Source organism: Balaenoptera ricei, chromosome 15 (assembly GCF_028023285.1).
Source record: "Balaenoptera ricei isolate mBalRic1 chromosome 15, mBalRic1.hap2, whole genome shotgun sequence".
NCBI lineage: Eukaryota > Metazoa > Chordata > Mammalia > Artiodactyla > Balaenopteridae > Balaenoptera > Balaenoptera ricei.
In genome coordinates, this window is record NC_082653.1 from 84,194,538 (window position 1) to 84,210,626 (window position 16,089).

At 58.4% G+C, this 16,089-nt stretch overlaps 2 protein-coding genes across 2 annotated transcripts in view; one reads left to right on the forward strand and one right to left on the reverse strand.

The window, feature by feature from the left end:
- BAIAP2L1 (BAR/IMD domain containing adaptor protein 2 like 1) overlaps positions 1–3,876 on the forward strand; it is an 86,910-nt gene extending 83,034 nt beyond the window's left edge. Inside the window, exons 13-14 of the mRNA XM_059896635.1 lie at positions 1,025–1,062; positions 1,675–3,876. Coding sequence (XP_059752618.1) covers positions 1,025–1,062; positions 1,675–1,747 — 111 coding nt within the window. The 3' untranslated portion in view covers positions 1,748–3,876. The remainder of the gene's footprint in view (positions 1–1,024; positions 1,063–1,674) is intronic.
- On the reverse strand, positions 3,781–12,238 carry BRI3 (brain protein I3). Its single transcript, XM_059896639.1, has 3 exons — positions 11,927–12,238; positions 11,311–11,413; positions 3,781–4,200 (listed from the first exon to the last, which is right to left on the reverse strand). The coding sequence occupies exons 1-3, from the start codon at positions 12,066–12,068 to the stop codon at positions 4,068–4,070; spliced, it is 378 nt and encodes a 125-aa protein (XP_059752622.1). The 5' UTR covers positions 12,069–12,238; the 3' UTR covers positions 3,781–4,067.
- Positions 12,239–16,089: the final 3,851 nt, after the last annotated feature.

The window sequence follows — 16,089 nt, forward strand, 5'->3', positions numbered from 1 at the left end:
CTGGGCTGGCTGCCCCTGGTGCTGGGGCTCCCCCTCGGGATGACCTTGCTGGCCCCAGGTTCAAGGTCAAGGTGTGAGGTCCCCAGAGGCCCGGAGACAGCAGGCACAGGTCTAAAGTAGCCCTGGTGCCCCCAGCCCCCTCTGCCTTGAGTCTGTACATCCAGCACCCAGGAGAGGCCATCCCAAGGGAGCCCTGGCCTGGCTTTTACTCCAGGCGTGGCCTTCAGCCCCAGGCTGGCAACTGGCAACGGGAAGTGAGAGGAGCTCAGAGGTCTGCAAGCCCTGAGACCATGGGGCATCCTGAGAGCTGGCCTGGTGGCCCTGGTCAGACGGCATGACACCGCCCTCTCCTGGGCAGCCATCTGAATAAGCCCGCCGGTTTGGGCCAGTGATTTCTTACAACAGCCAGAGCAGATTTAAAGCAGATTCTTTGTAGAATGAAGAAGAGGACACACGATCACCTGGTCCCCGGCCACACTGGGAGACCCCGAGCCCCTGGGAGCCGGAGGCCGGGGCTCCGAGAGGGCTCTGGCGATTCCTGAAGGCAAAGACAGTGCCTGCACTGTTGCGTCCTCTCTCTCCCGCAATTATGGAACTTCTACAAGATCAGATCTCTGGTTGGCAGTTGGCACCAGTCTACAGCACCGAAACCCAACGTTTTCTTTTTACTGTTTCTCATGGCATCATTCAGGACCGGGCTCCCAAAAAGCCAACCATAATCACTACAGTTTTGCACCTGAATTCAGGCCACAGGCAGGGAGCAGCAGACCCTGTGTTTCCCTCTAAGATGTTCCAGCATTTGTGAGGGTACCTCACTGTGTTTCAGAATGTCTTCTGTTCTTGCCCTTACTCTTCCGAGTGAATTTAGATAAATGAGACAAATAAATTGAGACTCCAGGGCACTTTGAAACATGCATAATAGCTTTAAGCAGTCCCTTATGCTTTAGATGTCTTTACCTTCAGGTCATATTAAAAATGTCCCAATTTCATAAGCCTTCCATAAACTTCTTTTTCTTTCCCACAGAATGATGCCAATGGGTTTGCAAAGCCTCCTTTTCTCAGGTATGTTACTTTCCTCCACAAGGGCCCTCCCCCTTGCTCAGCCCAGGAGGACTGGGCTTGCAGGATCTCAGTTCCCCGACCAGGGACTGAACCCAGGCCCTCGGCAATGAAAGCGTGGAGTCCTAACCACTGGACCGCCAGGGAAGCCCGCCGCCCATTACAGAACTATCCAGAGCTTTAAACATTTCTGACAGAGGGCAGCGCACCTCTCTGCAGTCCAGTGTGGGGCGGGGAGGTGGTGGTGGGAGAGGCTTCTAGGACAGCAGCTGCATTATTAAGTGCCAAACACGACACGAGGCCAGGGGAACTCCCTTCTGGATCAGGGCAGATGCTGGGCAGGCCCTCCAGGCCCCGCTCCCAGAGGACCCCCAGGCGTGAGGTCTTTCTCAGCATCAGGCCCCTCTGTGGCCAAAACGAAATTAGCAGCTTATAATGGGCGCATGGAGAGAACTGTCACAGAACAAAACTTCCATCTTCAGAGAATGTCTGGGGTTTATATAAGCTATATAATTTCACAGAGCAAGAGCAGGGGTTATTAGCTCTTTTTCCGAACCAAATCCCTGTCTTGAAGTATTTCTGCCAACAATTTTTTTCTCCCCCCCGCCTCCCCAGCGGAGAAAATCCCTTTGCTACTGTGAAACTCCGACCAACGGTGACAAACGATCGCTCAGCACCAGTCATTTGATGAAAAGGTGGCCCCAGATTCTTCTGGTTCCCCATTCGGTTCTCGCTTGGGAAATGATAGGTATACGTGTGTAATAAGTGCTGTCCTGTTGTAAAGCTTCACCGGAGGGTGCCTGATTTTACATGTATTCCACTTGAGCAAATCAGTGCATTTTCTAATTTAACATAGTTGGGTTTACACATTTCTGTCTTTAAGATAAATCCGTCATAGTTTAGATACAACTCAATCATTTAAAGTATTTTCTTCCTGTTCTGTTCAAGAACTGTAAATTTAGTTCCAATCCTATTGTATCATTTTTTTTTAATATTCTATGATTTTTTTTTTTTAATAGCCAGAATAAGGGATAGTTGATGCTTTTGTGACTGGCTTTCTGCACCTGAATGCAAATAAGATCACAGTTTTATTTTATAAAGCATGTGCTCTTAAATAGCATTACGATGTTTAAAGAAAACACTGTGTAAATTTGCATCCCAGCATGCAAATAATCTTAAGCAATATAAATTATGAGACTATTATATAAAATTTAATTTTTTAACTTAAACACTTTAAAATGTTTGCTTAATCAAATGCAGCCCTACCCAAGATGAAGCATCCCGCAAGTTCTCGCGATTTAGACACATCGCTAGAGCACTGAGAATTCACCTGTCCCTAACACAGCCATGATATTAGCACTTGAATAATTTCTAAGAGGTACTGAATTCGGCGTTCTGAGTTACCAACTGGAATGACCAATGAAAACATGCCAGGCCATGCCACACATGGGCCTGGCTCACAGCGTAACACATGCATCTGGGGACTCCGTGTGTAGAAACCCAGGGTCCTCTCACTAAGCTAGTTGACCAAAGCTGCCTCCATCACTAATTTACTCTGAAACCTCTTGGGGTGCAAGTTCCTCCACTTTTCAGTCAGGTGCTGAAACTGCCAGCAGCGCTGCTGAAGCCAGGAGGACCTCTGGGAGCCACGAAGGTAGTGGGAGGCTGCGTTTCGGCTGAGCCCCACCCTGGCACACCCGGAACCTGGGCTTCTGCAGCTGCGAGGCGAGTTGGAGCCAGTGGCAGGGTCTCTCTCTGGCTGTCAGGGACTATGCCCAATTTGGAGGGGTGGAGAGTGGTGATGAACACTCACACGCAGGCCATCCACTGTATGGGGGCAGGGGAGGGGGGCTTGTTGCTGACCACAGCTTTTCACTTTGCCATGAATATTTTTCTTCTATAAGCTTGAAATTGGTCAAGGTCAAATGCAGGTAAACCAGTGTAAGCGTGTGACGCTTTGGGTTCTTGGTCCCGTCTTCCTCGTGGCTGGTCGGCTATGACCCCTTGGTGGTGGGGGTCTGGGACTGTGTGAGGGCTCCCAGGACCCGCAGACTAAGGGCATCTGTCAAGCAGCACACTTGTCTTTTGAGAGCAGACCCTTCCACCAGCCAAGAAAACACAATCAAATTAGTCACATGGCCCATTGCTCCTCTCACCGTTTAATAAGAGTAGGGTTCACAGAAGCCCTCTATCTTCAACAGTGTGGAGGGAGTGAGGTGTAGAAGCTTGTTAATAAGGGAGAAGGGGCAGGGGGTGTCACACCGTGGCCCGGCCCCCAGAGCTCCGCTGCTGGGGGTCTTCTGGCTGTGTTAGGTTAGGTTACAGGGATGGCACAGGTCCTGGGATTATCAGATGCCACTTGCAGGCCCACCTGGCTCTCCCAGACCCTCTACACCTCCACAGAAGGGACGACAGCCGTCACTTACCTGCGTCACACAGCACGGGAGGCCTTGCCTTAGGTCCTGGGCACTGGGGTGCGTGCTCTGTAAATGTCAAGGTATTAGGTTTCATTATAATAATACAAACTTGAAAACAAGCACATTTTTTGAGCTGTAAATGCCTACTGAGGAATAACAGGTCGGTGTGAACTGGATAATGTTGAAGCTGGGTTAGGAGAGGTAACGCTCTTCTCAATTCTGTATATGTTTGAAGTTTTCGTAACAACAAAACTTGATTTCTGTAAGTGGCAGTGTGCAAACACTGAATAAGCAAAACCAGGTAAACAATGGTATGGATCTCATTTATTTAAAACAGTATTTCTCACCTTTCTCAAATTGAAGACTGCGAAAAATAAAAGCAGTGCTTTATTGAGCTGTCGTTGACCTGGGAGCAGTGCCGTGCGCGTCCGCACTCCCGCCCCCTGTGCCCTCGGCTCCTCCTGGCAGCGCCCAGTCCGCCCACCTCCCTTTACAGCACAGTCCTGAAGCTGAATCCCATAAAGCTATTGTACACGACATTTACATTAGAAAAAGCGAGCTGGGTGTGGGGAGCCGGGTGTGCTGTTCCCTTTAAGTAAAGTTTGCGCCACAGTTGGGGCATCTTCGCTTCCTCAAGGCAAAACAGCAGATGAACCCAAAGGGGAACAAGACGATGGCCAAGAAGATGCCCAGGAAGGTGAAGGAGTCCTCCAGAACCCCGACCCTGCGGAGAGAGAGGGGGCACGCGGGTTAGGGCCCTCGCAGACCCGAGGCCTGCCGGCCCAGCGGACCCCTGTCCCCAAGGCGCCCCCGGCCCACGTCCGCAAGCCTAGGTGCCTCCAGAGCTGGGGCGCCGGTCGTGGAGGGGACGGCCAGCTGCCAGCGGTCGCTGCACAGAAAACGTGAAGAGGAGAGAAGAGCCGCTTGGGAGGCACCAGCACCTACTGATAAAGGCAAGAACATCCGGCTGCCATACAACCTGCCACGTTTTCTCTTACAAGAGGCAAATGCTGGTTTCTATAAAAATTCGTATGTCTCTGAAAAGAACAAGACCAAGAAACCCAAATCACTTTAGGATATTTTTTCCCAACGTTGAAAAGTTTTAGACTTATTTTCCCATTCCCTACAGGGAAGTTCCGAAAATAGTGATAGAGTTTGAATTTTGTGTGATTTTTATTGGTTTGGGCAGGGGGCGGGGGAGCAGATTTTAGTGAAAGACTAAAATCAGCCTTGTTCACACCACGTTCACACAATGTCACTTATCTTGAGAAATTTAATCTCAAAGCTTCCTCTTCGGAAAAAGTCACGATAACCTTCAACATGCACAGTGCATGATCCCTCGGACCGCAAGGGGCCGTCCCCCCACCATGTGCCCACGAGGGCACCACCCCGGGTCTCGGGGCCTTTTCAAAGGGGGGAAGCAGGGGCCCTGTGCTCAGCTCCTCGGGCGACACCTGATGATGCCCGCCCCCCAGAGGCGCTTCTCTCCGGCCCCAGCTGCAGCGCAAAACCAGTGCCCCGCCCTCGGGACCCCAGCCCATCCCCCCACACACACACCAAGGTCCTTGGGCTTCCTGAAGCCACTTATCACACTCAAACACGGTAAGGATCCTTTATGCCCACGACCCTCCTCTGGCCACCTGTATGGAGAGGAGAAAGGTTCAGCCCAACCAACAAGCGTGGGCGGGGGGCAAACAGGGCTGCGAGGGGCAGCTCAGCTGGGACGCCGACTCCAAGCCCTGCCCCAGAGGAGAGCGTGCGGTGGACACTCCACTCCCGCAGCGCCTCCCAGCGGGCCTGGCCACTGGAAGCCCTGGGAGCGCTGCAGAGAGACCAAGGGCGGGGGTGGGGTGGGGGGTCCTGGGGACCTGCCTCACGCCCCGTGTTAGTTGAGGAAAGGCTCTGAGCAGGCCTGCAGCGGAGACTCCTGCTGAGCCCAGACTCACGGACACCTGGACACCGCCCACAGGCCAGGCCCGCCCCAAGGGAAGGCGCATCAGCTGGCCAGCATCTGTCAGCCGAGCCGCCATTTCCGGCGCAGACAGTACAACACAGGCTGTCGGGTCACCACACCGTGCCCCGTGCCCATCCAGACCCCACCTGCCCCAGCTTCGAGGCCCCCTCAGACCAGGTGGCAGAAGAACCTGCTGAGAAAACACCCGAGGCCACGTGGCCCAAGTAGGGAGCGGGGGCTTCGAGGAGGCCCTGAGCCACCACCTGTGGCTCCACACAAAGGAGGCCGTGACAGGCTGCCCCCGGCCCGGAACACGACGGCTCCTACACCTACTGGTACTAATCAGGCCACCTGAGCATAACTGGAGGCGGCCGGGGACCACTCGGGCAGCCATGGCCCCGTCTCCCTGCTTCCTCCAGGCACCGAACCAGGTCCACCTACAGCTGGAATCCCCAGGCTCACACCGGTTTGTTCGGTTAGAATGTCCAAGGGAGGAGAAGCACAGGACAGAGTTGAACTAGGCCTCACAGCTGGGTCACCTGCACCAGCTGAGAACCTTCTGAGTCACCAGGGTGCCTCGTGTCCCCTCCAGGGGCCGGTGAGGCCCGAGGACAGTACTATCTCAGGCGCTCTGTACTCTCTCACTTAAGGATCAAAGCTGTTCAGAGGCAGAGCTTAGAACCCAGTGTGTCCACTCAAAGGCTCCAGGAGATCCCAGGAGGAGGCTGGGGCCAGGCGGGGTCCCGCCCTGCCGCCCTCGGTGCCCTGGAGGGCACCCAGCGCCCCCTGGCCGGAGAAGCCCTCTGAGTGGCGGCCGTCTCCCCACAGTGGAGGGGCGGGGGCTTGCCCTGTGCTGCCTGGTGCCCGCGTCCACATGAACCGGCCTGTCTGCGACTTGCTCCTGTCCTCTGGGGTCAAGGGTCAAACAGCCACAGCCCCCCACCTGCCTCTTCCCTAATCCTCCACCCTGACCCCAGACCCTGGTCGACACTGTCTAAAGCTGGAGGAAGCCCAGGAGGGCTGGTCACTCGCGTCCGGGCCCTCCCCGCCATGAGGCCAGTGGACCGGCCCCGCGTGGGCACGGCCCCCCGGCAGCAGCCAGACCAGCCGGGGGAGGCCCGGCACCCCAGGCCGGAGGGACACACTCCCTCAGTCCACAAACCTGCAGCGCCTTCTGTCCAGGCCCATCACTCGCTCGAGCCAGAGCAGGGCAGGCAGCTTGGGCCTCCCCTTTCCGACACCCTCAGTCAGGAGTCCGGGCTTGATGGGACCAGACCCCACGCCCTCTCCCCCGTTCACCTCCAGCCCACCCCAAGAAGGCGGCAGAGCCAGGCCGTTTCCCTTCAGCAGCCAGGGAGGTGGGCAGAATCCGGGCCCTGCCAGCAGGTCTGCTCCACACTCACACCTTCCACGGAGAACCACGGCCCGACCCGCCAACGTGGCTTCCGGGCCCAAGGGACCTGCTACCCGCAGTCCACACCTCTTACCCACAATTCCAAATGCCAAAAGCTCTGAACGCGGAACTTTTTTATAAGTTTGTAACAAACCCAGCTGGCAGCCACATGTGACCTGAACTGCTGTGTGGCCATTTATAGTCTCAATGTGTCCCCTTAATGGGAATATTTGTGTCTTGCTGCAGAAATGTTAATATTTGACCATGGGTACCGCCCAAACCTCAAAAGCAGTGCTGGCATGATTTACTGTTTTTAAGAATCCAAAATCTTCTGAACCGAGAACACAGTCTGGTCTCTAGGTCAGTCCTGACGCAGCGACAGCAGGCTGCAGAGGAAGCCTGTCCCTCTGGGGCCACGTAGGAGGGAGGCGACCCCCTGCCTGTCCTGCCAGCCTCTCCTAAGCGGCCTGGCCTCTCTCTCTCTCCAAGCCCCTCAAAAGCCCTCACCGTTTCAGAGTGAGTTTCACCTCTTCATCCACTGGCTCAGAATCCAAACTGAGCAAGCAGCTCCAGCTGTGGTTAAAAGGCCCCGCCCCCATTCCTGAGCAATGCGGGTGGGGAGGATATGGAAACTGGAGAAATCTGGGAACTGATTCTGAAAACACTTCCTTAACTGACTCTGACCTTACAGGGAGAGTGGTCACTCGATTCCACTGACACCCATCTGCTCAGGGAGCTGGGCTGGGTGGGGCCCCAGGACGAGCGCAGCCGAGACCCTGCAACCCACATGTCCCATCCCATCCTCACCACCCCCCGTTTCCTCACAGCGTCCTCCCCGTCCCATCACGTCCCCCTTACACGAAGCTGGAGCCTGGAGCCTCGTTCAGGCAGCGAGTGGCCTGGCTGGGAACAGTCCAGACCCCAGCCCAGGGCCTCCCCACCCTCTGAGCGCCCCCCAGTTAGTGCCACCACTGCTCCCAGCACAAGGCAGCCTCCGGTCAGGATGCACCCCAGGAACAACCCCAGACAAGCCGGGAGAGGGGTGCAGAGGGCTTCGTGCAGGTGGCCACGAGCCTGCAGACAGGCAGGGGTGGGGCATGATGCCCCACAGCACCTGGCCAGCCCCCTCCAGAGACCACGTCATACCCCCAACTGTCCCGGGGTCCCACGGGGGCGGGGAGCCGCTGGCCACCCCAGGGGCGCTTCTGAGCAAGCCTGCGGCCGGGGAGCCCTGAGCCTCCCCAAGCAGAACAAACGCTGCGGGAGGCCTGCAAGGTGGCAAGGCCTGCCCGGGGCTCCCGGGTTTCCCGGACCCCAGGCTCGGTCCAGGCACAGCTGGACGGAGAGGCCCCGAGCGCTCCCAGGCCCCCACGGTCGGCACGCCCTGCCCGCAGCAGCCCGGGAGCCGGGGCCGGCTCACCAGTGCTCGGGCCGGGGAGAGCCCGCTCCCGGGGGCGAGGCCGGAGCCCCGGCCTCATCACTGTCCTGACCTCTGGGCAGCACCTGACCTCCACAGCTGTTCCCTGAGCCCCTGTCTTGGCTTCCAAGACCCCAGCCGTTCCTGGATTCCCTCCTGCCTCTTTGGTCACCCCCAAGACCGAACACCCAGCGACGCCCAGCGACGCCCAGCGACGCCCAGCGACGCCCAGCGGGGAGCCGGGTGCAGCCAGGCCCGGCGCCTCGACGCACCTTCCCGCCTCCGACCCGCGCTGCCCGGCGCCCTCTGCACAGGCCCTCCCACTGCAGCCCCGGGCCCCCAGACCCGAGGTGGCCTCATCCAGGGACAGCCCACGCCCCGGAGGAGGACAGCTTCACAGAGGCCCGAGGCCTGGCCGAAGCCCCACCAGCCAAGGCGGTGCTCAGTGCACAGGGGCCGCGGGCGGGCAGGGGTGGGGTGAGGCGCACGCTCACTGTCTGCGGGGGTAGAAAGAAACGCTCTCATAGCGGCTAAAAAGGGAAGACAGGGTCAGGCTGCTTAAGGGAAAGCTCAGACGGTGGCAAAGTGACAAGTGGCACAGGCCTCTGACGCCAGGCCTCACTCAGAGGGAATCACAGACGTGTGACTTGGGCAAACCCCTGCCAAGCTCCCAGGGAGGGACGGAGCCTGGCGGGCTGGCTGGGAAGGAAGGAAGTGTGGTCACATGAGAAGCCGCCTGTCTCCCAACGCCGCCAGACAGGGGCCACACGGGCTGTCCCCAGGGACTAGGCACCCTCTCCCCAAACCACCGCGGAGCTTCCTTGGAAGAACCCGGTCTTCCCCTGCTTCCTGCTGCCCACCTCCCCGGGCCCCCAGCCCACTCTCCGGCAGCAGAGGGCACTGCAGGCAGGGGGCCGGGACACCCCTGTGTAAGAGCCCAAGCGCCGGGAGGGCCCTAACCGCCGGCATCTGTCCTCAAGCTGACAGAAGGGCCCACGGAGGACACGCCTTGGAGGGAGTCAGAGTGTCTGCTCCCAACCCGGGCCCCCAAACTTGTTCTCAGAGCACCTGCTCCCCATCGCTGCACCCACCACCCAGAGGCCGGGAAGACGGCGATCCCGACAAAAGGGAAGAAACTTGTTCCCGGATGCAGGCGCCCACCCTCAGCCTTAGAGCAGCCCTGAGCCCAAGCCCCTCCCCAGAAGAGCAGAGAGACGGTGACCCGCATTCTGCACGCTGGGGGCTGAGGGCAGAAGCCGGGGGCCCCGCCGTGACAGCTCCCACCCCAGGGCAAGGGAGGGGTCAGGGGAAACGCTCCCCGTCCTGCAGCGGCCTGGGAGCTCACAACCCTGGGGGACCTGTGCCCCATAAACCCACTGCTGGTCTCCCCTCCTCCACGCCCAGGGCCTTGGGCCAGCAAGAGCCTTGGACCATCCCAGCAGACACCCCATCTCCCAGATGGGGAAACGGGCCCAGCTGGCAGCTGGCGAGGCCAGGATCTGAGCCCAGCTCGTCTGGCAGGCTGGGCCCTGCGGGGAGACGCTGAAACCCCGGCCAGAGGGCTCTGCTCCAGGTGCGGAGCCGCCTCAGCTGCCAGCCTGAAACCCCTCCTTAAACTTAGGATATCGCTCAGAACCACTCCCGCCCGAAGACAGGCCCTTGGAATCGCCCAGCTAGGCTTCTTGGGGACAGAAGGGCCGTGCACACAGCAAGGCTCTGAGCACCCGGAACCAGCCTCAAAGCCAAGCACAGCGGCTTTCCCGTCGCCCACCTCTCTGTGCAACTTTCCAAAAGGATTCCCAATGGCTCTCTCCGCAAGGGACCGAGCCTTGACCCTTGCCCTGCCCAGCAGCACATGACGGGCCTCCCAGGCCATGCCCCCCATCTCCAAGCCCACCCACATGCCCCCAACCCCAAGAACTCTGCCGCCCACAGGTGCCCGGTGCAGAGAGCTCCTCTCCAGAGGCGGCCAGCTGTCTCCCCTCCCCATTCACATTCTCCAAAGGCCAGAGTATCACCAGATGTGTCGGAACAGACACCTGCTTAGGATTTGCAAATCAAGGTCCACCTGGCCGGCACGCAACCCAGAGGGCTCTCCCCTGCCCACAGCCCCTTTAGTAAGCCCACGGTTGGTTCCGGGGGTCCAGCCTCCTGCGCCCACTTCCGGACATCCCCCCTCTTCCCAGGCCCTTGTCTCCCCACACAACTGACCCTTGTGACTCAAACTGTTAACTTCCCTTCGACTCCACTCTGCGTGTCCCTGATACACTTTTGAAATTAAGACTAAGTATAAACCAGGGCTTCTCAGTTCCATCTCACGAACTCCAACTTCCTCCGCCACCCCCCCTCCCCCCAAGGCTGAAAACCCGGTCCTTGCCAAGTCTGCCCTGACTTTCTAAACTGTCCATTTAGTCGAATCCACCAAGGGCATGGACCAAGTCTTATCTGAATTTCAATCCTCAGGACCCACACAGAACAAGCATCTAATAGCTGCCTCTCAGGCCCTACAAAAACAGAAAATTCTGGAGGCTCAAGGTTGAGAATCTGAAATATCGCTCCCACCCCAAAGAACCTCGGCGTTGCTGCCCTCATGCAGGGAACGGTCCTGATGGCATGAAGCAGCCCTGACAGCGGCCGCTCCCCTGGCCCCCTGGCCTTCCAGCTCCTCCAACACGGGCCACCTGAGTCAGGGCTCTCCTGCCCATGCACTTCAAACTGACCCTTCCGGGAGAAGGAAACCTTCTGCCACCTTCAAGAATCAACCGCAGAGCAAACTTGCAGCTTCCAGAACCGGGGATAAGAGGCTGCCAGTCCAACTGCTACCATTTCTTCATCCCACCTACTTGGGGCTCAGTGGCCCCAAAAGCACGCAACTCCCCCAGGAAAGAGAACCCAGCCCCCTCTGCCCCATGAAAGGTGCATGGACCTAAGGACCACTGAACCCACTCTCTCCCATGCCCCAGTGAGCAGCCTGTCCCAAGACTGACCGTGTCCCCAAACGATCCTGCCTTTATGAGTTTGAGTAAGTGTGTTCTTAGAGGTTTCTGGGGCCCCCAGGCCCATGACGTACCTGCAGACAGGGCAGCCTCCAACGACAACGATAGAATTGGCAGGGTACCGGGTGACATTTCGACTGTGGATGTTGTAGACCCTGGGGTGGTGCGTGGGTAACCCTGTGGGCAGGAAAGCACATCAGAAGGGGGCAGGCAGGAAAACTCGGGGAGTCTGAGGTGTACTTCTCCTGCCCTTCCCCTCTCCCCACCAAAAACTCGCAGCCTTCTCAAAATCAAGACAACAACAGCGTCCACTAAGTGCCTACTATGGGCTTTATCAGGTGCTAACTTGCAAACAGCATCTCGTTATTAAAGTTAATTTGCAGGGAGGTGGTGCTGCTTCCCGGGAAGGGCAAGCCGGGCGCGCGCGACCCAGCAGGTGGGCTGAGGGCCCTCGGGCGGCACCCAGACTCGGGGTCCCGACATCAGGTTCGCGGAGCGGAGACTGCCCGCCACCGGGTCTCCCCTCGGCCGCGCCCCCGCCGCCGCCGCGTCCGGAGAAAAGTTGGTTTCGGGGTTAAAGGTCGACACAGAACTCCGCCCAAAGTTTGCTCCCGGGGCCCCGGGCCCCGCCCGCTCGGCCAGCCCCGGTCCCGGCCGACCCCCACCCCGCCCCCCGGGCCCCGGGCCCACCTGTGACGAGGTAGGGGTAGGGCGGCGGCGGGGCGGCGGCGGGGATGGCGCCGTAGCCGTGCGGGCCGCACGCGAAGTCGCCCTGGCCGGCCTCCAGGTTGTAGGCGGGCGGCCGCTCCTGCAGCAGGGGCTTGTGGTCCATGGCGGGCGGCGCCCACCGCGCCCGGCCCGGCTCCCGCTCGCGCTCTGACTCGGCTGCGACTCGGACTCGCGGGGACGCCCGGACGCCCGGCGGCGGGACCCGCTCCTCGCGGGCTGCGGCGGCGGCGGCGGGGCTGGGCCCCCTGGAGGCGGGTGCCGCGGGCTTCCCCCCGCGCCTCCCCCCGCCGGTCACAAGACCCGGGTCACGTGGCGCGGCTCCCGCGGTGGGGTGGGGCGGGGCGGGGCCGGCGGCGTCTTAAAGGAGCCGCGCCCGCTCTCAGCCGCCCCGCGGGCTTCCAGTCCGGGCGTCCCCACCCGGCATCCGCGGCCCCAGACCTCACACCGCGAGGAGATCCCCCGCCCCCACGCCGACCCAGAGACGCCGCACTAGGGGCGTGACCTTAGGGCCTGTCGACCTGTCCCTCCCGACACTCCTGGCCCGCTGGGCCTCGGGGGCCCGAGCCCACCCACCACGCAGGAGGGCTGAGGCCTGGGGGGCAGGGGCGGCCTGGAGGAGGTGCTTGGCGGGGCGAGTCCCCCGGCCGACCCCTGGTTGTCACCGCCCGGGGCAGAGAGGCCGGGGCCTCCGCATTCTGAGCGAGCCTGTGCATCGTGCCTGCTCGTGCTCAGCTGGTGTTCAATTCCTCGGTTTTCTTTCTGACAAACTAAATTCAGTAATTTATAGGGGTTGTGGCCACTGATTACTAATAACTCCCCTGTTGGGGACAAACCCTAAATATCGGGCACCGGTGCGTGGCAGGTTCTGTCCCACTGTTGCTCCTCGGTTCGGTAATCTTCACGGCAACCCAAGGAAGTAATGACCCCTGGTCCACAGTCCGGAGATGGCTCAGAAGGGGGGAGTGACCTAGACTGGACCGCCAAGGCCGCTCAGTCCCACGCCCTCACGGAAGCACTATGGCACATGCTAGAGCTTAATGGTTTTGTAATAAAACTTTAAACAAACAGATGTGTGAGCTTCAGCCCCTGACACCCTGTAGCTCCCCCTGCACCCCTCCCCGGGCCTTTTGCAGCGTTTGGGGTTTCCCAGCCTTTCTCACGTGACCCGCACTTTGCTCTAGCTCGGGGACAACTCTCAGACCCCGCCTCATTTTTAACTTTTCTTAAGAGACCATCGAGATTCTTTTTTTTTTTTTTCATCGAGATTCTTTATCGCAAGTGTAGCCCAACAATCCAGCGGTAAGAGAGGAGGGGCGGCCAGGTAAGGGCCTGGCTGGCACTGGGGGTAGAGCCAGGTCCAGAATGGAGGCTGGCCCCGAGTGGCCAAGGACTTCCGGCCAGCAGAGGTCCTGGCTACGGTGGGGAGGCCCTGCGCTCGAAGGGGCAGCTGTGAGCTGCGACCAACCATAGGGTGAGAGCAGCGAAAATCAAGACTGCCCCCCCCCCCCGCCCTAGGGAAAACTGAGGCGCAACCCCAAGCCCACCAAGGAGCGAGGAAAAGTGGGTTCAGGGCAGGCCTCCTAAGATTCGTCAGCTGTGGACACTCCTGCGGGGCCCCCATCCTTCCCCGCCTACCCCTCAGCCTTTCCTATCAGACTCAAGTTGGCAGATGTCCCTTCAATTTCATAGTTACTTTTCCCTTCCTCACGTGTCTGTGTTTACAGATCAAACTCTGAAGAATCCATAGCCTCAGGCTCCCTTCTCTTCCAATAATAGATTTTCACCCCCAGTAGTGCCCCCCAGCTTGGAAATCCGTCTCAGTGAATGACAGGATGTGGGACTTCCCAACAAAGCAGGCCCCTCCCTGTCATTCCTGCATTGAGCGGAGGGTGACCGGCTCTCCAAGCTTCCCCCAAGCAAGGCCTGAGGGGAACAAAGATAACTGGCCATGGAAAAGGAGCGGTCCAGTAGGAAGCCTCACTACAGCAGTGCAGCAAGCGAGGCTTGTGGGGGGAGAGTTAGAGGTGCCCGTGAACCCTGGGTGCCCCGAAAGTGCCCCACCTGAAAGTATGGCCAGCAGTGACTGGTCCTGAGGGACCAAGGGACGAGCATTCCAGGCAGAGTGAACTGCGGTCCCAGAGAGCAGCAGCCCACTACCTGCCGAGACTCTAGGTCACCTGGTGCGGCCGGAGCCCTGGGAGGGCGCTGAACCGCTGGGAGTTGAAACAGAGAAGTAGGAGCATCAGATCTCCTATTAGAAAAATGACTTCGGCAGCAGCGTGAAGGGTGAGAGGGGCAGGGGGATCAACGAGGAAGGGACAGCTGCAGGAACGGGGAGGAGAGGCGAGGTGCGTGAGGTGAAGAGCCCGCTAAGACCTGGCGACCTCCTGGGTGGACATGGGAGACTCAGGACGCTCGGGTCTCAAGCTCAGGTGACAGTGGTGCCAGGACCTGGATGTGGGTCAGGAGGAGCCAACAGGAGGGGACGGGACGGGTGGGAAGGCTGAGCAGCCCAGGTGGACCTGGAATGCACACATCCTGAAGCGACACCTAACCAAAGGCAAGTGTGCGCGTCCGTGAAGCACTATCCTTCGGATAAAGACCTGGGCCGTCTCAGTGGCAGTTCACCCACAAGTATTTTGGAGCAGACACTCTGCCCTAGGAGGCAACAAAACTGGCAACATCCTGCCTTGTGGAGCTGACACTCCAATGGGGTGGCGGGGGTCAGAATGAGCAGGTCAAGGGCATAGGGAGTGAGGCAGGCAAGGCGGTGCAGTGAGTGGTGTGCGATTTTACTTTGCTGTTCAGAGAGGCTGGTCCAGTAGGTGGGCAGAGTCTGGAAGGAGGTCGGAGAGCCAGCCATGAGGAGGCCGGAAGGACCAGCTTTTGTGTGTTTGCCAGTTTGCCAGTGTTTTAAGGGAAAGGGGAAGTAACAGCACAGTTTGTAAGTTGGTGGGAACAATTGGATGCAGACTAGGGGGGTGTGAGAGAAAGAGGGGGGGAGGAGGAAAAAGGGGGTGGGGTCCCTGGCAGAGTCCCAGACGAGCCACCCACAGAAGCGGGAGAAGGTGGAGCACGTGGGCACTCGGGCAGGTGGGCGGGAGGAGGGAGGGGACGCTCGCTTCTGATTGCTTCTGTTTTCTATATGAAACAGGAAGCAAGGCCAGCCTCCGGGAGTAACCTCACCTCCAAGCTACTTCCTATCTCAGCTCATCCTTGGGGCCATCCTGAGAAGTAGGCACCAACATCCCCCAATCGCTTGACGAGGAAACTGAGGCACAGAGAGGTTCCGTGACCTTTCCGCCATCTCCCGGCCACGGAAGGTGGATCTCTGGATCCCTGATCCAGCACAGGTGACCCTAACGATGCCCGCACGTGGCCTCCATGACAAACGCATGAGAGAAAAGCCAGCCACCGTGTGCTGATTTTAACAGAAACACTTTCTTCTTGAAGAAGGCTTGGAAACATACCTTCCTCTGTGCATATTTTTCAGGTCTCTGAAATTCTGCTCCCAATCCACTTTTATATCATGCATACATTAACAAAGGAATTTTTTTAGCATTGCCAGTTCCATAGAAGTGAGAATATGATTTTAACTGCTATCCGTACATGTTTTCGCTGGGAGCACTCAGCAGGGGACCTTGTCGGGTAGGGGACGTGCTGGCCCCTGGCCAGGGGGCCAGGGAAGGTGCCACTGTCCTCCAGACCTTGACTGTCACCAAGGACTGTCCTCAGATGTAGCCAAAGGAAACCAAAACCGGGGCTGCGCCCTTCCTGGCAGGCTTTGAGAAGTGCTGATAACCCGTCACGTGGGCTGCCTGCACATCTGAGAAGCGAGCACCTCACGTGGTCGGGATTGTGGCAAAAATAAAGTAAAATTTTAAAAAAAGGAAGCAAATATCATTTCCAAATTCAAGGCTGTAACTGATTACAAGTGCCTGGCTTGGAGAAAGCCCTTGCCAAATATTTGCTAAATGTTTACCTTAGATGAAAACCGAGTTTTCCGTTTGATGGCAAATCTTACAGTTCTACCAGGAAAATCTTTCTAAATATTTTAGAAATTAAGCACAGATGTTTTTACACAACACAAACAACAATTTCATGCAAATCACGAGGTCAGTCTT

Excerpts from the sequence above, each read along its gene's own strand:
- BRI3 (XM_059896639.1), bottom strand. The coding sequence starts at position 12,068 with ATGGACCACAAGCCCCTGCTGCAGGAGCGGCCGCCCGCCTACAACCTG. Across the intron at positions 11,414-11,926 it reads CTACCCCTACCTCGTCACAG|GGTTACCCACGCACCACCCC; the intron begins GTGGGCCCGGGG and ends TCCTGCCCACAG. Across the intron at positions 4,201-11,310 it reads GGAGGCTGCCCTGTCTGCAG|GGTCGGGGTTCTGGAGGACT; the intron begins GTACGTCATGGG and ends CTCTCTCCGCAG.